Source organism: Schistocerca cancellata, chromosome 8 (genome assembly GCF_023864275.1).
Source record: "Schistocerca cancellata isolate TAMUIC-IGC-003103 chromosome 8, iqSchCanc2.1, whole genome shotgun sequence".
Lineage (NCBI taxonomy): Eukaryota > Metazoa > Arthropoda > Insecta > Orthoptera > Acrididae > Schistocerca > Schistocerca cancellata.
Window position 1 is genome coordinate 548394684 of NC_064633.1, and position 26714 is coordinate 548421397.

Sequence of the window (26714 nt, forward strand, 5' to 3'; positions counted from 1 at the left end):
ATTTTCTTCTTACGGGAAACACTTGCAAGCCACAAAATACAATGTCGTATGATAGCCGGTGGAGCTGGTCGTAAGAGTCATCTTTGATGTGTAGAATAGCCACCCGGCGTGTATGCCATGAGGGTTTGTGTGGATATTAAACGCAGCGTTATGATTTGTGACATTTGTTCAGAAAACTGAGTGTATAGCGTCTGATTGTCCAAAATGTCGAAGAAATCTGTGTTTCTGGATGTCGACAGTTCTCTTTTAGAAAAACGACTGTTGGTAGAGGTAAGAACATGTTTACTATTGCAGTGCTGTGAAACAACCTTTTATAGAGATGCCTTTGGCGTTGCTATGATAGTGTTTACCGCTCCTCAAGTATGGAGAAGGAGCAGTTGGTCGTAAAACTCTAAGTCAATATGCGTGTCATTATCAGAATTATGATAATATTAAACAGGAGACACTTCCTAATGTTCTGCAAAATTAGTCTAGGTGAGAACTGTAGTTAACAGCTAAAGGTGAAAAAAGGGTAGATAATCACATCAGGCAAGAAGTTTTAACGATGCTACAAGGCTTCTACCTTTAGTTTGTATGTTTCTAACAGCTTCACTGCTTTAGAGACTGTGAGCAAGAGAGTGCAGACGACCGAAAGCATTCCAGGAACACAAACAAGACAGATAAAAAGGTGCAAGTTAAGGCTAGTAGTTATCAGAGGGTTAATAATGACTGGGAAGATCCTGTTGCTAGGGATAAGACTTGGGAGTTTGGACTCTAAACTAATACAAAAGCCCTTCAGTAATGAATACCACATAACTAGCAGTTGTAACTTAGCAATTGTAATTCAAGTGCAGGGCTAACAATGTCACCCGTGATTACGCTCCCTGGAAAAATATGTTTGCAAGCGAGACCACACAATGAATACTGAGTGTGTTGGGAGCAATTTGGACTGTAGCCTCAACTATTCCATGTATCATTTCAGGTAAAATGACCTAGGGGTCCCAGTTCCACCACCACCAATTTTGTTGAAATTTATACAAAATGTGCCCAACAGACTTGCATGAACCTCTGCCAAGTTTCAGCTCCAGTTGTAACTTGGCGTAGATACTAGATCCATATTCTTAATGGTTTTTTTTCTTTGTACATGGAGAGACAAAAAAAATGTTCCTTAAGTCTGGAACCCTTGTTCCCAGCCTAATAGAACTACAGTTCTGTAACTCGCTCTCCTGGCAGCACTTTGTGCAGAAAGTCAAAACAGCATAAATTGAGATCACAAAGCAATGTCCATGGCATGATCTCTCTTCAAACCTGCAGAAAAATTTTGTCATCTCAGATATCACCATATTTTGTCACTGGGTAGGTAGTGGGTAAAAGGCTCTGGAAACATCAGCATTTGTTAGTGCATTCTCTGTTTGGGTGTCAGAAAATTAGTGAATTATGAACTTTCTTACAAATGTATTCACTGTGTTATCGAGCCCAAATACTACCAAACATACAAAATTTTGTCTTTATTTGGTACAACATGTTGTATAATTGACACCACTGACTTTATAATCGGCATATCCTGTCTCACTGACATCAACTTTGGCAACTACTATGGCCAGGTCATTACTCTGTTGAGTCACACAAATAAACTTCTTGACCCTGGGGAACTTTTGAGAACCCTCTGTCTGAAAAACCACCAATCAATTACCTGACCCCAGCCAGTAGCTGAAGGAGCCACAAATTCTGGGTTCCATGGCTGGTCATTCTTCTTTTGTTCCTACATTTACAACAGATAAACCATCACAAGAATCTTGACAGCCAAAAATTGTGAAGGAGAAAAGACGGAATCTGTGAGAAGGTTACTCGAGGGATCCCAGAGGCATCAGATCCCCCACGCGGTTGGACTCCAAACTGACATTTGGATGTTGCACCCACACCAGTGATGGACAGTGATCCTGGGGCTTGACCGTCCTCCTGGCCCCTTCATCTCTGACCAGGATTCCCTCAACATGAGGATCCAATCGAACTGGAATGGCTATTACTGTCACCTGCGAGAACTAAAACAACTAATTCCCTCTTGTTCTGCAGTTTGTGTAGCTCTCAACAAAACACACTTTACCAATGATCATTCTCCAAGTCGATTCTCCATGCATTCTTTAGGTACCATACTGGCCCCAAGAGAGTATCTGGAAGGGCCTGTACACTGATTTGCACAAATGTTGTGAGTGAGTGAATTCCCTTTTATACCATGTTTCAAGCAGTAGCAGTGCAAGTGTGAATAACCCCAGCAATTTGTATTATTTATTTGCCTCCAGGCAGGGCACTTATTTACCTTTACATGCCCACCACAATCCGACAACCCCCCCCCCCCCCCCCCCCCCATCTCTCTTTGATGATAGCTCAACAATTATGCTGGTTTCTTAAATCATGCTGCCATTTGACTCCTTATCAGTTTGGTTTCTGGAAGGGACAATCCACAGCCAACCATCTGGTTAAATTGGAAAAATTTGCCCCCTATCAGTGTGGTTTATGAAAGGGATGATCCACAACCAACCATCTGGTTAATTTGGAAACAGGCATTTTTCTAAATGCCAATCCTTGTTGCAGTCTTTTTTTGATATCGCATTTACTTACCTCCATGACTGGGGCTTTTGAAACACCTTACTGATTCTTATTCATCAGTCCCCCCACCTCTCTTCCAAATGATTGTTTTGAGTTAGAGTTGATACACGGCTAGACTTCCCATGGGTCCAAGAGAATGGTGCCCTGCAGGGTTTTTCACTGAGCATTACAATCTTCATCACATGCATGAGACAATGACCTCCATTGAATCTGTTGTCACCCCTATGATGTAGGTTGGTAACTTGTACTTGGTGTAGCTCCCAATCTGTAGCCTCGACTGGATGTCAGCTCCAAGGTGCCATGCAAAGGGCCTTTGGGTGACACCTCACCTTGGCTTCCAGTTCTCTCCTGCAAAAACATGATTTGTGCATTTCTGTTGTCATGCCGCGATCCATCCTAACCCAGAACTCTACTCGGGTACCCAGTTTTTGGGTGTCATTGCACAGCCCTGATTTTTGGTACTTCTCTTTGATAAAAAGCTACATGGCTGTCCCATGTTTGTCTGCTACACTAGCTGCATGCAAAAGGTTAATGCTCTCTTCCTCCTTTTTCACTCCTCATGTGGTGCAGTTGCACTGTTTTCCTCCAGCTAGAATAGACCCATGGATATTTCTTGCCTGTCATAAGAACTTTCTAAAAGAAGTCTTTATATTGACAACTCTGCTATTATTAGGTCACCCATCAGTTTTAGCTCATTTCACAACCGTCCCCTCAGTCTTTTTGGCTTTATTACTTATGGTCCCCATGTATGGTTTGACCTCCACTTTTCTAAATTTCACCAAAGTGTTGGCCATATGGAGGAGGACACCTTACATGGTGCATAATTGTCCAAAATGCACTATGAACTTCTGCCCTTACTGTTAGGGTGGATTTATATTAATCCAACAGAGTAGCTAATATGTTGTGGGAGTGGGGAGAGGAAGGTGGGACTCATCGTGTACTCACACAGTTGTAGTCCCCTGTCAATGTAGGGATCACACTGCTGATGCCTCAGCTGTAACCTACCCATGTTTGCTGAGGAGTAGGTGCCTGTCCATTTTGAGACACTGGGACGTCTCGCAACAGTTACTATGCCAGGTACATTTTGCTGTGACGAGGTGGTGTCCATGGCGAGAGCCTCCGATTAGAGTGAATGGCATCGGGATGGATGATCCACAATCAAACAAGTCAAACTACTCCATACTGATGGCTGTGCTAACACAGCTTTCTCGGCAGATAGAAAGTAAGACTTTAATGCAGAGGTTTACAACTCCATGGCATTTCCATCTTTGATTGAGCGATGAGATGAGAGATGGGCAAGGAAAAATGGAGGTAGACAGTTCGTCCAGTTCTTGGTATGCTCCAGAAGCAATGGAGAATCTTTTGCAACAGTGAAGTCACTGTTTTGTGTTGAAAATATTTTGGATAGGTCCAGAGAAGTTACAACGATAGAGAAAATGAGAAGTGGGTCTATGTTGATCAGAACTTTGGATGCTAACCAATCCCAGGCACTTCAGGCCTGTGATAAACTTGGGATATACTAGATATCATGTCTCCTCAAAAACAAATTCAACAGGATTCACAGTGTCATCTTTCATTGCGGCCTAATGATCCCCTCCCCCCAGTTCTCACATCTGTTTTGTGAATACGTGCTTGGCCAACAAGGGGCCTGGGTGGTTGAAGTAATACTTCACTTTCCGTGCAAGTCCATCCTTCTGCTATTTTTCCCCCCTTTGCCTTTCCATTGGATGATCTTCTTAGTGCCGACTATGCTTCGATTTTGTTTATGATACTGGACTTTTTTTTCTGGCACTTTATACAACTGTGCTCCATTCACTACATGGTCACCATTGTTAGATTTGACCTACCACTCCTCTTCCAAATTGTACAGAAATGCGGACCATGCAGGGAAAGTCGTCCTATGTGGTGTACATTCCACTTTTTGTGCCTCCCTGGCTTTGCACCCCTTCCTTTTTAGATAAGGTAATATACCCAAAACCCAACACAGAAGCCATTCTGTAATTTGGGGGGGGGGGGGCTCATCAAGTTCCTGCATGGTGGTAGCCCCTGAAAAAGCAGGGACTGCATTACTGGTACCTAAACAGGACACTCCATGTGTGTGCCAGTGACTATGTGGGCTGGGAATTCCAGGCAGTGGTTCACTAGCCAGGTAGCCATTGCTGTGGGTGGGTGGTGCCCGTGGGGGAACCTTCATTCAGAGTGAGTGGCACCAAAGTGGATTACTCACAAAGGAAGTGGCTCTAACTTTCTTCCTCTAGTGACTGTACAGCTCCAGCAGTCTCGTCTGAAGGAAAGGATTACTACAATCCAGAGATATATGACCCCACTATGTTTCCTTCCCTGGCTGTGCTGTGAGAGAAACATAGGGCTTAGACAAGGGAAGAAATACTCCCCAAAATACTAGGACTGACAGGGATTCCTTTTTGTCTACAAACCCATTATTCTTTGTTGAACGCCTTGACAGGCTTGGGGAAGTAGCATTGATTTCAAAAATGAAAAGAGGTTCAGTTCTGGCTAAAACTGCACCCCATGCCCAATTGCAGGATTTGCTTGCCATTGACAAGCTGTGTCACATTCCTGAAACTATCACCTCCCATAATAGTCCTGTTGTATTACAGGATATCATCTTCCCTCGTGACCACCTTTTGCATACTGATCCCAGTTTGAAGCAATGGAGTGTGCATTTTGTCCATTGTGTCCAGTAGGGACCAAAAAGCAATAGGGTTGAAACTTGGGCCTTCATCTGGGCCTTCAAAGGTGACTCATTGCCAAGAAAAGTCAAATAATGGTCTATTGATGCGATACGAAACCGTATGTTCCCCCTTCCATGCAGTACTTCAAATGCTTGAGATTCAGGCATGTCGTCTTGCTGTGTTGCCAGCCCCACCTGTATTTATTGTGAACTTCAGTTGCACACAGGTGCTCCTTGTGCTCTTCCACCATCTTTGTCCACTGCAGAAAGCACCATTCCCTGTGTTGACTAGACTCTGTCTTCCAAAGAGAGAAGAAAAGCCAAGACCCTTGACCAACTTGTGTATCAGGAGTCCAAGAAGTAGTATGAGTGTCTGTATGTTTGTATGATAGATAACGTTTGCTTTGGTTAAGACAGTGTCATCCTCTCTAGTGACAGTACCCTCACTGTTCATGCCTTTCACTCTGGGCCCCAGGGCCACACAACTACACTCACTCCCACAGTGGTTGAGGCCCTCCTACTAATGTTTGCGCCATGCCTACTTCAGGAACATTGACTCCCCATCCACTGGGGATGTCAATCCCCAACCCTCAGCCACAGAAGCAACACCTATCTCCATTGTCTTTCACCAAGAAGGATCTCTTGGGATTCTCCCCTTCCAAGATTCAGCATGTCTGCAACTGGATACAAGCCAGTGTCTGAAACAGTTATGGGTTGCTGGGCATAGGCTTTTGCGTTCTTCCTCTGTCCTTAAAACTAGGGCTGACAGATGAAAATCATGAATGGAGAAGAGGGACAAAAAGAACACCTCCAGAATGAAGGAGGCTCCGATGGCACACATGCCACCAGACCCTGCATGTTCCAACTCTGTACCCAAAGTGGAAGTTCTGGTGGCCCCTGTTGGCACCGCATCCTCCCACATAAACTTCTTCAGAACCAACATGTATTGATGGCCGTATCCTCGCACCTGGTGTTAGCAGGAAGTAACCGTGATCCTCCAGTGGAACTGTAGCAGTTTTTTCTACCAGCTGGTTGAGCTATGACGATGTCACTTACACATTTCCCCAGCTTTCTGCAATACCTGTCAGGAAACTTGGCTCCCAGTATTGCAAACCTCTACCCTTAAATGGTTGTTGGGACTATTTTAACCCTGTGGTGCATGATTTTCACTGCAATGGACAACTTTTAATTGTCACTTCTGGCATTTTCAGTCATGAGGCTGCAGATGCATGCAGTGCACAATAGAGATGGGCAAAACTGTTCTTTTCAGAGATTGGATCAGAACTGTTCACTCCCTGAAATGAATTAGCTCTTTTTCATGAATCACCACTCATTTACAATAGAAAATAAATGGAAGGCACATTGCCCTTTAAACTTGGTTTATTCCAGTACTATACCTGTATTTTGATCTTATTTGATCCTATTTTGAAGTAACACAGATAATGAGTAAGAATTTTGTATTGTTTATTGAAATTTCCACGATATGACAAAGTTTTGGATTATTGATTTATTTTGCACTATCGTGGTTTTTTGGGTGATCGGAAAATGTTGTAACTTGAGATTTACATTAACAATATATTTGGCTATAATGTATTAAAATTTCATTAACCTCATACAAATACATCGCAAGCCATATATTTTTAAAGTGAACGTTTCCTTCCGAAGACGCCTAAAATCGCAAAATCCGTACCAGAATAAGAAAAAAATATATAAATTTGACTGTAAAACGAAAGTGCTGCATATAGCCTTACGCAGAATAAAACAAGGAAAATATTGGTGTATCACATTTTGCGATACGTTTATCGGTTCGCTCGTAATTAAAGCGTAAATTCGAGTGTCCATAATAAAAATCCTACAGTAAGAGGAGTCGTCAGGAACCTAATCTAATCAGTTTAAACAAAGAAAAATAAAATAAAAACAATTGATGTATACATAACATAATAATGTAATATACATAGCGGTATTACTACGAAGAACAATATCCAGTAGAGACGAACTCCGATGCAGAGGCGCTGAGTCGAGCAGGTCGAGCCGCGAGCTGTATTACTGCGTGAGCTGAGACCGCAGAGACCAGAGTGACACCTGAGTCGCTTTTCTCAACGCTCTGGCTAGAGTTGAGACGGTGGGGCGAGCGTTGAGCGGGCGAGTTCCGAGGGTGGGGGGGGAGCGGTGAACTCACCCGCTCCGAGACAAATCGTCCGTTCCCTTGCGAGCAGGTTGTTGCAAGTAGTTCCTATGTTATCCGCTAGGTGGCTCTCTGTCCTGTTGCTCGCATCAACTGCCCAGAGGGCAGGACGTGCGACTGAAACGATCGCCGACAGAGTGCGATGCGAAGTTACGCTGCGCCAGACACTGCAGGCGGCAGACGACGCACAGAGACGGCACGGCATATGTGAAACACAAAATCCAATGGGGCACTGCACAATGCAGGCAGCCAAGGTAGAAGCAGGGCAGAGGCCGGCGCTGGCTGTGTTGTGTGGCGTGCACTGTGCTCTGACCAGCAGAGGCGCTGCTGATATGCTCCGTCTCTCTCTCTCTCTCTCTCTCTCTCTCTCTCTCTCTCTCTCTCTGCCGTGGGAAACGTTTGGAGCTACCGTTCTTTTTTTCTGAGTCACTGATTGTTCACTCCTTTGAAAGATGCAGCTCTATGCATTAGCTCAAGAGCGGATCCCCCATCTCTAGTGCACAACACACAAATACTTGTGAATGCATCACAGGGTGGTTAAGAATCAAGCTGACTATGACGGAGCATTAGGCAAAGTTTGCGCATACATTCTGGACTCTGTCTACAGTGAACACATGCCAGTCAATACAACTTTGGAGGTTTTGGCTATATTTTTGAGAATATCTGGATTTTATCATGTGTATCACCTTTCTGATTGTGAAGAGTCTCAGACCAAGTTGTTTCCACTGATTTCTCAGCTCCTTCCTCCCATCCTCATTTTTGGGTAACTTCAGTGCCCTCCCTTTGGAGCTGCAGTAAGCTATCAAAACTTTGCTTGCATAGCTCAGTCTTTGCCTCTCGAACATCAGTGTTGCCACACGCTTCAGTGTTGCCACACACTTCAGTGTGGTGTATGGATCTTAATTTGACCATTGAACTTTCCATTTGCATCCCTGGTCTTCTCCTCTCCATACATTGGAGAGTCTATGATGAACTGTGCAACTGTGATCATATTCCAATCGTCCTGCCCTCCATCAGCATCACTTGCCTGGGTTTCCTCCCAGTTGGGCTGTCAATAATGCTGATTGGTACGCCATTGCCCTTACCATCACCCATAACACCCCACCATATAGAAAATATATGAAACTCTCCAGAGCACGACCCCAGCCATTATATTGGCAGCAGACTTAGCGAACCCCTCTTCCTTTGGACCCCCCATCGGAAGAAAATATCTTTGTGGAATTCAGAAATCGCCTAGGCCATTAGAGATGCACAGACAGTCTCTCCAGTCCCATAAGTGACATCCATTGATAGAGGACCTCATTGCCTTTAAATGGCTCAGTGCCAGAGTCCACCACGAAATAAAACGACAGAAACAAATAACCTGGGAACGGTACGTTACTGCCATTGGACTGCATACACCCCCCCCCCCCCCCCTTTTTGCAGGCATGGACAAAGATTTAGTTCCTCTATGGACACCAGGTGCACCTGGTGTTTCCCTGAATGGTGTCACCTACACTGACCCAGATTCTGTCACCAAACATTTTGCTCTGCACTATGCTTGAACCCTCTGCATCTGAGAATTATCAGCCAACATTTCGTGACAAACAGGTGGAGCGAATTCACTTACCTATCAATATACGTTACCCACTTCCCCATAATGCTCTGTTCAGTTAGTGGGAATTCCTCAGTACCCTAGTCCTCTGCCCTAATATGGCTCCAGGGCCAGACTGCATCCACAGCCAAATGTTCAGACACCTATTGGTGGATTGCCAATGTCACATCCTTGCCATTTTTAATCATATCTGGAGCAAGATTGAATTCCCATGTCAGTGGTGAGAAAGTGAGGCTGTCTCAGTTATGAAACTCCATAAACACCACCTGAAGATGGGTCATGCTATCACCCATTTAGTCTCACCAGTGTTTTTTGCAAATTGCTTGAACATGTGGTGAATTGGTAGTCATGTTGGTACCTTGAGTCTCTGGGACTTTTAGCTCTGTTCCAGGGTGGTTTTCACCAACATTGTTTTACTGCTGACACTTTTGTATGCCTGGAGTCTTCTGTCTGTTCAGGTTTTGCCTGACGTCAACACTTACCACTTCTTTTTTGACTTGCAGAAGTCCTATGACCTCATAAGGTGTCTTCACATCCTCGTCACCGTACACGAGTAGGCTCTAGGACCCATTCTAGATTTTTGTCTGAAACTTCTTGTCACATCATATTTTCCAGTTCAAGTTGTTGCTTCTCACAGTAACCTTCCTCCCTGCCACCCTCTCATATACAAGAGGTGGGATCATACAGGGCTTTACATTGAGTGTGCCATGTTTTCTAGTGGCTATCAATAGTCTAGCATCAGCTGTCGCTCTCTGTATGCTGACGATTTTTACATGTTCTATTGCTCCTCCACTGTGAGTGTTGAAAACCAACTGCAAGGTGTCATATAAAAGGTGCAGTCGTGGGCTCTTGCCCATGGCTTCCATTTTTCAGCTGCCACGACATACATTGTGCACGTCTGTTGCCATCATACTGTCCATCCACAACCAGAATTATACCTCGATGACCAATCGCTCCATGTGTTGATTTTTCGCTCTCTGGGGTCGTCTTTGATGCCCGATTGACATTGCTTCCCCAACTTAAGTGAATGAGCTGGTCACACCTTAATACTCTTTGCTGCCTCAGTAACACCAGCTGGAGTGCAGACTGTTCTACACTTCTGCAACAGTATGCAGCTCTCATACTGTCCCGTCTTGAGTATGAAAGTCTGGCATATGGCTTGGCATCGCCTTCAGCATTGTGGATGCTGGACCCAATACACCATTGTGAAGTCTTACTGGTGACAGGTGCCTTTTGGACCTGGCTTGTGAACAGCCTACTCATGGAGGTTGGGGTCCTTACTCCACTACAGATCAGCTATTAACAACTGCTGCTCAAGTATGCGATACACATTTGCTACTCCCCTGAGCATCCAAACTACCGTGTCCTTTTTCGTAGTAGAGAGATCCACCTCCCACAACAGCAATTCAGGACTGGAGCCACAATTGCAGTTGGCATACAAAATCTCTGCCCTGAGCTCTGACTTCCTCCACTGTCACCTCTTGTCAGGAAGCAACCAAGCATGTCCACATGGTGTGTACCCATCCTCAGATCCGTTTGGACATATCCTTTGGGCTGAAAGACCCTGTTGACTCCAAGGTTTTGCACTGCCTATTGCTGGCCATCCTTGTCGCATTTCCAGGTTTGGAATTTGTATACACTGGTGGTGTTACAGTCAACAGATGAACTGGTTTTTAAACACACGCGCACACACACAAAAGATGCAGTAAACTACTATTCCACTGAATGGATACTGTATATTCACTGTAGAACTGGTAGCCGCCACTCGAACCCTCAGTCACATTTGTTCTTTCACTGGCGAGACATTCTTACCAGGTGTAGAAGTATGAAACCAGAATTTGGTTGCAAAAGTTCTTCTTTTGAAGCGAACCAGTCAGTGAGCCATTTTCGTACATTTTCATACGAATTGAAGTGTTGTTCAGCAAGAGCATGTCCAAGCGATGCAAGTAGATGATAATCGGATGGAACCAAGTCTGGAGAATAAGCTGCATGACCTAGTATTTCACAACTGAATGCCTGGATCATTTCCCTGACTCATTTTGCTGTGTGTGATGGGGTGTTATCATGGAGCAATATGACTTTGTGTTGCCTTTTTCCTTGTTCTGGTCATTTTTCACATAATGCTCGATTTAAATTCATCATTTACTGTTAGTGGCAATCAGTGTTAATGGCCTCATCAGGTTTCAGCAGCACATAATAGATAAAACTCTTCTGATCCTGCCAAATACAGAGCATTGTCTTCTTTCCAAAGTGATTTGGTCTTGCAGTGGATGTCGATAGTTTGCCATGATTTACGACGCTTAGGATTCTCAAAATATATCCATTTTTCATCACCTGTCACTATTCAATAGGCAAACGACTGTCTTTTGTATCTGGCGAGCAGCATTTCACAAGTGGTCTTCCAATTTGCTTGCTGTCTTTCATTCAGTTCATACAGTTAGATTTGGTTGCCCAGCATATTGCTGTTGTGTCACAAGCCACCACACATCAGTCAGTAGCTACACTGAGAGTAGTATTGAAACTCATATTTTTCACCACAGATGATGTGGCAGGTCCTGGATTCCAATCTGCTGCCTCCAACCCACTTGGTTGTGGTTGTGTCGACTCCGACAGTGATTCTCCAGACAATGCTTTGAAATGTGAATTTGTGTCAATGTCATGTAACGATGGTTCAGATTGGGCTATCAGTTTTGCAGTTAATGTGGTAAGCTCTGAGTGTAGACAGCAACATAACAGCCTTTTACACATCATTTCAGGTGTACAATGTCAATGTGTACGTCACAGGGACTTTTATAATAAAGCTGACGTCAGTTTCTCTGCTGTCTAGTAAGATTGCAAACAAATTATTTATCAATTTATTCATCGAAAGGTTACCGGTACAATTGCATTTAGATATGGGAGCTTCTGCCTCCTTGTTGAACGAGCATATATATCTGCTCCTCGGTTCCACGTAGTTATCTCCCTGTACCAAAGTTTTGCCTGCATACAATGGTGTGACGATCCCAGTCTTACATAGTTGTAGTTTGTCTGTGCACTACAAAAGTCAGACACACATGGTTTGTTTTATAGTGTCAGAATCTTTAGAACCACTTAACATTTTTGGTATGGATGCATTTGAAATGTTTTGTTTTTCTCTCGTGGACAATGTCCTTCAAGTAGCTTCTCATGTACCCCCATAGCAATTTCGGGACCATTCCGTATTGAAACTAACTTTATGACTGTCAGTAATGTTTAGTGCATCCTGAAGGGAAGGATTTCGATGCTGTAAGATAGCTGCAGATATTCTAGAGGCTGACAAGTTCTGCTCTATCGTATCACACAACATTTGATCATTGAAATTTTTACCGCAGTCACAATTTAGTTCCATGACCCACCGAGGAACGCTTACATTGATGAAAAAAATTGAACCATGCAGCTGCTACTGACACTTGTTATTCAAAATAACTGTCTGGCAATGAGAGGATACAGTCCATCGACAACTGCTCTGGACGGTAGTCAGGACTGAGTTTCAGGCAAAGGTTATAGGTATAGGTGCCTACAACGGATAAGAAAAAAAATTTCTGCACCTCTTGTGATGCATTATAGATGCTGAGATGTGCCACCAGCTGGTGTTTATATATGTCCCATTCCTCTTTCTGTGGGTCAAACTGATGGAATGGAGGTATGACTGGAACCAAAAGTTCACTGTTGCCGCTGCTGATTATTCAGGGCGACAGACTGTTTTAATGCCTCAGTCAACTCGTTGGTTTGCTGAGCCTGTAAATTACAAACTTCAGTAACTGGAACGTCAAGAAAAGGTTCTTCTTGTTTTGATATTTTAACAAGTCTTATGCGTTGACAGTCACTAAATATACTAGCATGAAGACTCAGAGCAGGACAAAACACAAAAGTGACAGCGGAAGAACCACAATATAGGATCTGAGGGCAGTACGCTGTACTGAAAACGGAATATCTAAATACCACACAAGAAGAGAAAAAACCACCAACTTAATTAACAGGCACAGAAAAACTATCAAATCACTGACAGATAAAAAAAAAAAAAAAAAACTACCAAATCCCTTAACTCGTCTCCAGAGGACTGATTTGAAACCTGGGAAATTTGTTGTGTCCCAGGTACAAACTACCAAATGGAAAATTGGCATTAATTACAACTTCGAAGATTTATTCTGAAAACAAGGTGAAACATAACTCAGCATAATCATTCGTGTCCATGTCCATAGCCAAACTTCTCCTGTAAACACTATCACAGTAACCGCATCGCGACTGAGAGGAGACCTGCTCTGTACTCCAGGATGCCCACCAGACGAATCTCCCCATCCGGACTGTGACGACGCAACTTAATCACATGAGGTTGCATCCTGATTGGCTCCATTGACTCCAGTGGTATGACTGCTGCTCTCTTGTGGTGCCCCCACTGTGAGCACGTTGAAGTATGCCAAGCTGATGCCACTGGAGTGTTGGCACATGGTGCTCGAGAAGGCAGTGGCTGCATCTTACTTGTACTCACACAGTATGAAAGCATGGAACAACAGCTCCAAATTTTTGGGTTTGGATATTTTCAACCCACAGCCACCAATGTCTATAAAAAACTTGGGATCCATCAGGGATAGTTTCTGCACTCTTTGGTGTCAATTTCAGTGGTATTGTGTCTGCAGTGGGACCCACGATCTCACTGTCACTGTATGTGGACGACCTTTGTCAATAATAAAGCTCTACGTTGTTGTGTACCACAGAGCGGCACCCGCAGTGCACCATACAGGAAGTACAAAACTAGGCTGTGAATCGTGATTAACTGTTTCTCCCACAAAAGCTCACACCAATCACTTTTGTAGACTCAGGACTGTGCAGCCACATTTAGAACTTTACCTAGGTAACAAGTTACTTGAATTCACTGAAACTTTCAAATTCTCAGGCCTTTTATTTAACAATAAGGTAAAATAGTTACCACATGTATTCCAGTTCATGACAGACTGGATTACAAAACTTAATATCCGCAGATATCTCAACAGCTCCTCTACTGGTGGAGACAACACAGTTCTTCTGCAGTTCTTCTCAGATTTGATTTTATTCCATCTAGACTATGCCAATGTTCCTTACAGGTTGGTTGCAGCATCAGTACTGAGCTTGTTGCACCCTGTCCACCACAGTTGTGTGCGTATGGCAACTAGAGCCTTGTGTATGTGCCATGTAGACAAGCTCCTGGTGGAATCTGGTACCCTGCCATTGAGGGTCAGATGGCAGCAACTCTTGGTGAACTTTGTGGTCACCATCTTCAGATACTTAATCATTCCTGTTTGGCATCCCTCATGGTGTGTACGCGGTCCTATGATTCAGATGGACCTCTTCTATGGCCATAAGAAAAATGATGATACCACCATTCTCAGAGGCCTGTTTTGTTCAGTTGTACCTAAATTCAGCATGCATCAATGGAGTAGCTTAGAACTCTTTCCATAAAAGCGACTCACAGAGCTGCTTACGAGGCATATCTCCATGCTACTGCAGAAACTTTTTGTCTGCTAATATTAAAGACATATTAGTAGACCTTCACATCTCCGGAACCATTGTACCATTCATTTGGACACAGCCGTGTAGGTATTTTGGGAAATGAACTCACCGATAAATTAGCTAAAGAAGCAACCACAAGAGACAAACTTGAATTCAGAGTACTGGGCACAGACCTATGATTGCAACTGCACCAACAAATTTTGAAAACCTGGGATATGGAATGACAGGCTACGTTGAACCTAAAGAAGCTGAGAACAATCAAGGAGACCGCCAAGGTGTAGCCCATATTCTCAAAGTGTGTGCCCTGTAGGCTGATCGAAGTCAAGCCTTCATATGGCTACCTCCCTATCTCAGATACTTGGGGATGATGAGATATCAACTATGAAAGTCAAGTTTCCTGAGGGAAAGTGGGTTTTATAATAAAATGTACTGTAGCTCAATACTGGGTCTCAGGCGTGTATCTCATAGGAGTACCTCTTGGTGCGATGTGTGACCCAAACCACCTACAATTACTTTCTACTTCAGCACTGTCATGCATTTTTAAATTTTTAATGTATTTATTTTATTTCTCTGATAGTTAAGCTAATTGATTCTCTAGTACTTATAGTCTTCATTTTCTCACCCCATTATTGTACTGCTGGCTGTGATGATCGTTATTGGATTATCTTCTAGTGGCCAGTTGCTGTTTTTAGCGGCCAGCCATCTGCCATAAGTAAGCAACTGCATGCAAATTTTCAATGACAACCATAATGTCACAAACCCTGGAGCTGTCAATTCCCCTTTTCTCTTCCCACATTATTTTATGCAACAAGGGATTGGTAACCTAGATGTTTAATCCCTTTAAACCAATCTTCGTTGCCATTGTCATCAGCACTTTCCTCTATATTTATTGGGCCAGGGCCTTGAACCAATTAGGCAAGGCCCTGGTCATGTCCCAGTTTTACTATGGCTGCCATATTTATGGGCCAGTGGCACTTCAGCTTTGAAACTGTTGGACACAGCCAATCATTGTGGGGTAAAACTGGCTGCTGACCCCTTCCAGGCTACTGCCATAGACAGTCTCCTTGCTAAAGTGGATATATTCCTTCCTCAGTGTCAACAATTTCTTATTCATCCAACTTATCAAATTCTTTCTGCATACAAGTTGCATTGACCCCCTGACACCAACCATTGGGTGGGATTAGCAATTGGAATGCACTTCGAGGTCCTCTGCCGGGATCTCCGCTTGATAACCTTTGAAAGTGCTGCCCGTGTTTTTTTGCACACTCCACCTTGATTAGTACCCAGATCACAAATTGGGACCAATGTATTTCAAGGAGCTAAAGTGTATTGCTCCTATGACCTCTCGGTATCAGTTTGTCAGGAATATTAGGGTACTACTGTGGTTTATACTGACAGCTGTAAAACCATAGATACGGTAGGATATGGTCTGAAATTTCCGACTTGTCAGGTATAACATTTGTTGCCAGAAACATAGTGTTTTTACAGGGTTAGGTGATAGTAATTATCAGAACTCCATGATTTGTTAAACTTACCTCCACTGACAAAATTTTAATTTGTAGTGATTCCATGAACAGTCTCCAGACTATTGATCAATATTACCCTTGTCACCTTCTGATACCTGCTATTTATGACTCTTTCTTATATCAATTGTACTGCCTGCTCAATTGTCTTTCTCTGGCCCTCAAGTCATGTGATTATCCCAGGAAATAAACTGGTCAATCGTCTGGCTAGAGAAGTGATTACTTACCCAACATTCGCGCTGATGATTCCAGGTGCGGATTTGCAGGTGCAAATAAGACTTACTTGGAGATGAAACAACACCCGGTGAGGTACTGCCTCCTCTGAGAAACTCTGAACTATCAAGGATGCTGTGGGTGCATATAATGCTCCTCCTTCCAGTCCCCTCAGAAGGAATCCACTGTCCTGTGTCAGCAGATCAGTCATACCACATTAACCTATAGTTTCTTTTTATGTAATGAGCCACCCCCGTGTTGTGCTTGTAGGGAGTAGCTCACATCATGGAGGAATGCCCCCTCCATCTGGCTCTCCATGCTAAGTGGATATTTATCTCTACTATTGGTTTACAATACCCATACAGTTGAACCAGTTCTACATTTTCTTTGTGAAAGCAGTTTTTATTCTCAGATATAATGTTTTAAACCACATTCAAGGTGTGGGTAAGGTGGTTCGTCTTGGGAATCTTGCATCGCATGCAGAGTCTGGGGACCATCAACCCTACCTCCTTTGCCAGCTGCATGGGTCATCCCTTTTTTTTCTCCATTTTAATTGATTTTAGATGCACTTAGCCTCTTTTCTTTTTTGCCATACTCTTAGGGGTTGCTTTCCTATGAATAGCAGGTGCTGCTTCAAACAGATCAGGGATGGGATGAATTTGGGAGATGCAGGTTGGATTTGGGAGATGCAGCCATCACTTGCAGAGCCCTTCAGGACACTCAGCTGCCTCACTCACCTTCTGACCTGATTATTTCTCTGACCTCATTTTATTATTTTTGGTCCCACCGATATCCATTATATTTTTAGCATTCTCACTTTGTTATTAATCTTCCTGCTAGAATGCATTCTTCACTCTTTAACTGTCTTCACTCGTAATAGAATAATTTGAAAGTGCCCACCATCCTCCCCTACCAATCTGCATGGTGGGTGTTGAATTTCCAATTAATGCTGTCCTCAGCAAGCTAATAATGAGTCTGCGAGGTAGGTAACATATTCCATGATTCAGACAGTTTCTCATTAGCAGCATGAAACATCTTTGCTTGGAAATTTGGTGAATGAGTCATATTAGCCAGTTAGCCATACAAATCACCATCCAATTTGATATAAATTTGGAGCACTCTATAACGCTGAAAGGTGCGACAATGCTCATTATATGCTGCATGTGTTTCTTTTCTTTGCTGTGTCATAGATAATGTGTTGGATGGCCATCATGATTCAGTGTGTGAAAGCCATTGAGATTCTTCTACCAGTGCTAAATAATATTTAGTTATCATGGCTTCCTCATTTTAAGATGATCCACTGGACTTACTGTCCTAGTTAATGTCTTCATTGACATATGGATTTCCAGACCCCAGATGCATATAAAAGTCTTCCGTTGATTCAGATAATTGTGTATCCAACCCAAAGCTAGTGTAACATATGTCTACAGAATTAATTCGATAGTGTCATACTGTATTGGTGTGCTTAAGTAGCAGTATTAATGGTGCTAATAACTTGAAACATGGCAGAGCTGCCATCTTGACAGGTGTAAGTCTGGTTTTGCTACAGATTAAGCAAACAATGATATGTTCCATGAAGTTTTCCTTGCACATAGAATAGTCCGTCGTCTTTCGAGTGTACATCCAGGATAGTAATATGCTTTCCCGGAAGCATTGCAAAAGGTGTACAGTCAAGTTGTTAACCATCATGAAACTTATATTGGAGACCTTGATGGTAATATATCTGATTGTAGCTACTCAGTACATCTGCACAATGTATTCTGGAGTAACAATTTCCCTTCTCATATTAGTTGGGCCTGCATGTAACTATCTTTTATGGCCGCTGCATTCAACTAAAATCTGTCTGTTTCTGTGTTCTAGTACATATCTTGAACCTGTTTCCTTAGATTAGCATCTCACTCTTTGGGCCCATTATAACTATTAGCTGTTCTAAATTAGTAACCCATTTTGCCAGATCAAAACTTAGTAGTTCCATCAAAGCGGTGAATTCAGAATATAAGGGGCTGTCAAATGAAAAAGAGACAGGTGGAACAAAAGTAAGTAGACTGTTCATTATTTAAAAAGTAATAGCCATAACTCTTAATACATTTATCCCACTGTGGACCTGCCCACATGTTGCTTAGCTTGTTTCAAGTACTTTGCAGAAGTTTCATAAACAAGCCCTTACAAAACCTCCATACAATTTATCTGCTTTGTAACGAAGAGGTGCACGTCTGCGTACAAACATGATTCTGCAAGCAGCTGCAAACATTTTTCTATGAAGGCATTGACCATGCTGTCTGACAATGGAATAAATGTGTTAACAGTTATGGTGATTACTCTTGAAATAATAAACAATATACTCCCTTTCTTCGATCTGTCTTGTTTTCATTTGACTGCCCCGTATCCAAACTGATTGTGTCAGTAACATTCTCCACAATTGACAAGAAAGTGTTACGAAAAAAGCACTACTATCTACTGGATGTCCAGTGATAGGAAACATACTTGCATGCCAATTGGAGAGTTCTCTTTTCTAAGTGTTGTGAAGAGTATGAATGGGCTGCAAGTCAACAATGTAGCAACACAGTTGTGGTAGCATGGTATGTGGTCCTTCATAAGAAATTGTTCACTCACCTTTAGGTCAGTCCTTCATAGACACCCTGGCACAACGTTCTCAACAAGAAAAACTGTTAGAAATACTAACCACACTAAATGTGTCGACAGGGTGCAAAAATTTCAAGTTCCTGGTCTGGCTAACACCCAAATGAGTGAAATTTTTTGAAAAATAACTACGATATGTTGTCACTTTTAAATACAAATTTATGCCACCAAATTCACACTATATACAGTTTGGAATAGAGCATTCACACGCACAACACATACATTCCCCAGTAGCCAGTCGAAGGTTTCCACATTACCTGTTACCCAAAATACAAGCAAATTTCCATGGTTCTGATGCTCGCACAGTGCCTTCTGAATGTTCACTTTGAACTACAGCACTCCGTCTTCTGTCTTCAGGCCACGAGTGGCCTACCGGGACCATCCGACCGCTATGTGTCGTCCTCAGAGGAGGATGCGGATAGGAGGGGCGCGGGGTCAGCACACCGCTCTCCCGGTCGTTATGATGGTATTCTTGACTGAAGCCGCTACTATTCGGTCGAATATCTCCTCAATTGGCATCACGAGGCTGAGTGCACCCCGAAAAATAGCAAGAGCGCATGGTGGCTGGATGGTTACCCGTCCAAGGGCTGGCCATGCCCAACAGCACTTAACGTCAGTGATCTCATGGGAACCGGTGTATCCACTGCGGCAAGGCCATTGCCTTTTGAACTACAGGGTGTACGGAAATTCCCGTTACAAACTTCTAGGACTTGTAGAGGGGAGTGAGTACATAATATTTTGAATAGGAAGCAATGTCTGGAAAAATACCATGAAGCATGTATGAAGCAGCTGTCATTTGATTCTACAGGGTATCCAGTAAAGGAGCTGCCAATTTCAAAATGAAATATCTCCAAAACTATGATTGTTAGATGAGTGAAACAAAAGGTTGGGAAAGATGTAAGAATTTTATTCAGAAGTTTTGAAATAACTTGAAACACTTCTAACATATGGTGCCGTACAGTGTACAGCTCATACAGTATCAACTTGCATAATTTAACTTTTTTCCTGGAAGCAGTTTTTGCAATCACGTCACAATCTTTTCAAAATGTCCACCACTCACTGTGTGGAGGTGGTGCAAATGAACAGTGAAATTTCCCATCACATCCTGTAATTTTTCAATGGAAATGGATTCAAATGCCTCACAGATAACCAATTAATGTTCCTCCAGTGGGGAGGGATGGTTCCATAGACAGTGTCTTTCAATGTGCCCACAAAAAGTAGTCACAAGGAGTCAGATTGGATGAATATGGAGGCCAATTCATCCTTGTGCCGCAAATAGAACCTTGACCGATTACAATTTTTACAGATTATAAGCCCATTACCTCTGCGCCCAAACATGTCAATGACAAATGCCCATCAAGACAGTTCTGTTACATTGAATTAATAAGTCCGTTTACAACAGACATTCGCTGTTTAAAGGGGGTGCAAAATTCAGTGGCCGGTTGCTTTTCCTGTATTTGTTTTATGCAGAACTTGCTGTGGAACAAGTGAAGTACCAACAGTTGCAACAGCTGTTAAATGACTCATCTACAGGCCAAAACTTGAACAAATTCCAGTAATGAACTCTTAAGTTGAAGCTGTTGTGTGACGTATCTCTAAACAAACCATGACCATATATTTTGAAGAAGTTCCGAAAGACAGTGTCCATGGCCTATCTCATCCTCATCCAACACTACAATCAGCTATACTTATGGAAAGTTTTGTGTGGTCTTCTATGAAGAAAGAGACGTGCAAGTGGACGTATTCCTGCATTCCGTGCGAGCAAAGTGAAATGGGCTGTCGGGTACATGCTGATCTCAGTAACTTTCAAAGCGCACTGTCTAGATGCACCCACATTCACATTGACCTGGTAGGCCCTCTCCCACCATCAGAAGGATACAGATTCTTTTTCACAGCCATAGTCAGAGGTACAAGGTGGCCAGAGGCAATGCCGATAGCCGATATATCAGCTGAAACAACTGCAAAAACGTTTTTGTACTTGAATTGCACACTTCGGTTATCTTCTTCATGTTAGGACTAATCAAGGATGCCAGATTGAATCCCTGCTGATTCCGGTGCTAGACAGATTGTGCAATCTCCACACAACCAGCTACCACCCTGCCAGTAATGATATGGTAGAATGATGAATCAGAATCTTGAAAGTGTCACTAATGTATCACCAAGGAAAATGGACAGACGTGCTATGCTTAGTGCTATTAAGCCTTCGAATGGCATAGAAATCCAACATGAGGGCACCTGTGGCAGAAATAGTTTGTGGTGAACACCTACAGATCCCACTGGACTATTTAGCCAGCATCACTGACACATAGAGAGAAACTTCCACGGTTAGTGCAGCTGTTAAGTACTATTGCACCAAAATATGTTGTCACACCCTTCTCACCAAGGTGGCATCGAGGGTTTGTACACAAAGACTTCCACAGCTGTTTACACATGATGCTGTAAATGGACTCGGTAAAGTCATCTCTATGGTCTCTGTACACTGGCCCTTTTCTGATGTTGAGCAGAGGCATTCATGCCATAGACAAATTGTGCAATGGCATGACATTGAAAGTAGCAGTTAAACATGCTAAACCGATGTGCATTTCATGTACAACTGCCTCAGACATCTCACCGACAAGTCAAGCCACAACCAGTCCAGAACAGTTGAGTAATGCTTCTCAAATGCCAGCCACCCCACACCACTACTCCACAGCTGATGGACAAACCAATGCCACAGCTGACAGTGCCACTGCCAGCAAAACGTCTAACCCATACAAGAACTGTTCGGCAAAGCATGTTCAAATACCAAGACATCCCAGCTGCTCTGCACTATGGGAGGGAGGGTGTGAGTAGGTGTCTCCAAGCGAAATTGATCACCCATGTTATTGTGCCATCATCAGTAAGCAGTATGTTATTGAGCCCAAACATTTCTCAGAAGTAAGGTAATACTGCACCAAACCTGTTTGCCATAATCCATGACTTTCAGGATGTTTTGTGAGAAGAGCATGTGTTGGGTTTTGAGTGAATGATTTTTCTGGAATTGTCATTCTGTTGGAGGTACAGTGTTACATTTGAGTTCAGAGTATGTTACAAGATTCTAAAACAGATGGATTCAGGGATACTGGATCACTTGTGCTTCCCTTGTTGTAGACAGATATGACCTTCCCTTTCTTCCAACCATTTGCATAGTTATTTGTTTGAAAAATTTGTGTTATATTATGTACAGCAGTCTTCGTGTGCAGATTGCTATTCTTCTAGTTATCAGGCTCACTTAGCTCTCCCACTGGGTGTTGTGGGTTTGATGGATTGGCGAGGAGTACGGGAGTTTGTCGGAGGAGTAGGGTAGCTACAGCAAGACAAATGGCCTGGATATAAACTCTTTATTGTTACAAGTGAACAGGAGCTACAGGTACATGCACTTGTTCCGTGGTGCAGTCTGACGTCAATCCGTGCCATCCTTGTTGTGCGGTATGGTCGGCCATCTTTCTTGCAGCCCTCTGCAATGAGCAGAATTACCTTGTGAAGTAAAGCATTCCCCAAGGGCACTGTGTCAAATGCTGATGCAACCAACTTGTGTTGTTACACTCCTAGCGAGGTGGCCAGGCACAGGCTGGGTTCAGGTGCAGGCTCAGCTTGGTGGCAGCTGGCCTGTTTGGGGATGGGGTGGGGAGGGAGGCACCTCTGTACAAATCCTAGACCTGCATCAGGCTCCTGGCTGTGGCTCAATGTGAGATGGTGGAGCAGCCTCACGGCAGAAGCCGACACGCCGACATTTGACGAGTCCATGACCCGCCAATCCAACCAATGAGCCGATGTCTTGCCTGACTGGATGACCAGTATTGAGCTGTGCGCGACTCATGTTCATGGCATTTATTTCTTTAAGTCTTGTCTTTTTGGTACTGTCGTCCTGTTTCTTATCCAATTTACTGGTGTCACTAAGTTGCTGGCCTGCCTGCCCATGAGTGCAGCAGTAGCGCTATCGATAAGAGCACTATCACACTACCTTTGGAGCAACCGCTAATATTTCTGGGTCATGGTATGTGGGTAGTTGAGTTGCGAAGCAGCTCCAGTGAGGTCTGGACAGCCAGTACTCGCCCGATCACTGACGACACACATGCACTGTCCGACAAAAGGAGACTTGAGCGGGGATGACCGTTGGTTGGTCATGCAGTCGGTCGTCTCATTGGGCGACGTGTATTTGGTCTTCTGACCGCTTCTGGGCCCCTTCAATGGTCATCGTGTGGGACTTGGGTTCGTTCCTTTCTTGTGCTGAGCTGTCGGGTGGCCAATGGGCTGGTGTTCCCTCTTCATGGTTGGGTCCGGGCCAGTGTCTCCGGGACATCGTCCGTCCGAAGGGAGTGGGGACGGAGCAACAGTGAGGTCCGGACAACCATGACTCGCCTGACTTGCTGGCACACGAGTTCATTGGGGACTACCTTGGTTGGTTGTTTGGTCGGTCGTCTCATCGGACGACGTGTATTTGGTCCCCGACTGCTTCCGGGTTCTCTGTGTGAGTCAGCTTGTGATTCTTCCTAGTTGGTCCACAGTGACTGGTTTTAGTATTGTTCGAGTTGTTTGTGGAAGTGTTTCACGGAACCACGTGTTGCTTGTGTGGTTTTGACTGAGCAGTTATTTTAATGTTGCCTGCATGCTGGATTGAGTGGGTCGGATTTGTGAGGTGCTAGCTGCAAGAGCTGCAAAATTCATCGCCCACCGAACCTGGACATAGAAGTTGAGTGATTAGTTAACATGTTATGAAACCTCAACTGCTGTGTATCTCTTCATTCATTGCCGGTTGTTGCCAATGACAATTTCCTGTGGCATTCTTGTTGCTACGTTTTCCCTTTCCTTATGTTTTACTTTCTTATGTAACATTTTCCTCCTTTTTCTGCTTTCTTTGCATGTGTGCTTAAGTTTTATTAGGTCTGTCCACATTCGTTCCTTTTAATGTGTGTCAGGGTGCTGATGACCTCGATGTTGAGTGCCTGTGTAAGCTCCAAAAACACACACACACACACACACACACACACACACACACACACTTCTGGGCCGTTCCCACAAGCAGCAATGTATGGTGTGTTTGAGTCAGCAAAATTTTGCAGCCGTCTTCCTGTATGGTGTTTAACTATTGAATTGGTTGATAATTATTAGTGAAGTGCACCAGCGGTATCTTCTGCCTTGTGGCCATTAATGTTCCAGTTACCTGCCCTGGTTGTTAGTTTAGATTTCTGGCAGTGTGTTTTTCCTCACCATGTTGATGCTGTCCGGCACACCGTGTAGTTCTACGGCCTTTGGTGTTGTTCATATTTTTGAGTTGGTTATTGGGTCTTGACTGTATTTAGATGCCAATTTTCAAGACATAGTGCTGCTGGTATCTTCATCCTCGCTGATTTTTCCATTGTCGTGCTCTTGTTCGGGCAGAAGGAAATTGATTAGGTTGTTGGTCGGTCCTTCAGCCGTCCCTGGGTTGGGTTTCCATTCGATTATTTAGTATTACGCTTAGCTGCCTGTCTCACCTAAACTTATGTTAGAGTTGCCTCCTCAGGCCGACCCTTGAAGCACTTCTGAGCACCACTGTTCTGTTGTTTTAGATTGTGATTTTCTTTTAGTCTTGAGTACTGTGCGAGGCCTTCAGCTGTCTATTAATTTAGTTTGTTTTAATGTTAAGATAAGGCCTTCAGCAGTCTTAAATTAATTAAATTAAAACTTTGAACATTCTTGCTTAAATTATTATTATTATTTTTTTTTTTTTTAAGAAAAAGATAGGGAATTTTGCCCATTGGAAATCCCTTTTATTATCCAGGCCTTAAGCCTTGAGTTGTTCTATCTTCAGTATGTGGCCTTCAGCCGAACTTTACATGAAATGCTTTAAGATAAGGCCTTCAGCTGTCTTAAATTAAAATTTAAAAAGTTACTTTTTAAAACCTTTCAAAATTTCTTCTTTATCTGAAATTCTTGTTATCCAGGCCTTAAGCCCTCAGTTCTTCTATCTCCAGTGTGTGGCCTTCAGCCAAGTTTTTATGTAAAATTTTGTAACTAAGGCCTTCAGCCGTGTGTATTCCTTAAGGCAATTTTAATAACTTGTGTTTGGACCTTCACCTGTATTATTTTTCAATGCTTTTCAGGGCATAAGTGATTAAGTGTTTTAGGAAAATAAAGTTTGTATGTTTTGTGCAACTGACAGTAACTGATTTTGACCCCTTTCCACAACTATAACCTGACCCGCTCTGTCCTGCGAAACCAGATTTCAAGTATTTATATGCGCCAGAGAGAGTCTGTAGTATTGTAGAGGGTTCTGAAGTCATGTTTGCAACACACTGCAGTGCCCCCTGTTACATAAAGCACTGGGACACCGACTGGCAGGTGACGCCAATTGTTGTTCAACCCTGGCTCTGTGCATCGCTGCAAGTGGGCCACTTTATTACAGTGAGCCCATCTAACTAGTCCTCGATCTTTACATATGGTTAAGTGAGAGGGGCCAACTCCACTGCAAATTCTGTATAGAGTTTGCCAGAGATTTTTTCAGCTGTAAGGATTTGTTGAATTTGAGCAATTCCAGTTGTTTCTCAAGCTCAGTGACAGTTAATATTGTTGTATAGTTTCCAGAACTAAGAATTCCCTGGAAGTGCATTTATTGAGCATAGACAAAATGAACTTTCTTGCACAGCAGAGTGTTTCTGTTTATACATCCACAGAATATTTTATAAAATATTAATATTCCATGAATAAATAAGGGCCAGAAATTATAGATGTTGAGTTGTGGGAACTGAATTGTGACTAAACAATACACAACGTGCAACATTGCTCCCCCCCCCCCCCCCCCTCGCCCCTCAGGAAGCATGGACCCGAAGTTTCAGAGTGGACTTAGCTATCTAGATCTAGTCAGTGGTCCTTCATACAGTGGTGCTGGTGGATCCTCATGTTCTGGTTGTTTTGTTACATCCTCATAATCAATGCTATGTTCAAAGATATCCCCGCCATGGCATAACAGTCATCAGGTAGGTCTTCATGTTGCTTGTGACAGAAGCCCCCCCCTTCTCGTTTTTCACCTGAAGATGATGGATATGGAATCCATTGAAATGTTACAACAAGAGGATGACACCAATCAGCTGCTAAACCCATAATATTTCACATCTACCATATTGCAGACTTCCTCCATGTTTTCATCTGACGTTGCAGTGTTGGTGAGTCATTTGGATCATTCACAAGAGATTTACGACCATGTTTAAATTGAATGCACATTTCTTAACTGGTAAAGGTGGAGCAGGCTCGTCATTAATCTTCACCAACCTTAAGTAAATTTATTTGGCAATGAACATCCAACACGGAGAATTATGTGAATGGATGGTATTCCAGTTTCTTCAGTTGAACAGAGGAGACATGCGCATGCACATGTGTGCACAGATGCACCTTACAACTACACAGTTTTAATTGTCTTGTCAAAAATTGATACTTGGTTTGCCTTCTGTTCGTGCTTGAGACAACTTTATCTGCAGTATCATCTAGATTTTTTTATTCTTACTTCAGTGAACAGTGCTGGGAAAGTGGTATTAGATTTATATCTTAACAGTTGTTCTGAATTAAAGTATGACACTTGTGCTAGAAGCACTTTTTATGCTACTATTAAAACCAAGTGATGTACCTTAAATATGAGTTAAATTTCTTTTCAAACCATAGCGACAATTTGAGTAACTTTTGTTTAGTACATTGTTATGGATATCATTCATTGTACATGTTGATTCACATTGCTATTGCATGTGAACAATACATACCAAGCTTAACATAACAGTTTCTGAG

The 26714-nt window shown here is 43.1% G+C and overlaps 1 protein-coding gene across 1 annotated transcript in view; it reads left to right on the forward strand.

Moving 5' to 3' along the window:
- Positions 1 to 58: 58 nt before the first annotated feature.
- Positions 59 to 26714, forward strand: part of LOC126094497 (PIH1 domain-containing protein 1-like) — a 68979-nt gene continuing 42323 nt past the window's right edge. Inside the window, exon 1 of the mRNA XM_049908907.1 lies at positions 59 to 270. Coding sequence (XP_049764864.1) covers positions 205 to 270 — 66 coding nt within the window. The 5' untranslated portion in view covers positions 59 to 204. The remainder of the gene's footprint in view (positions 271 to 26714) is intronic.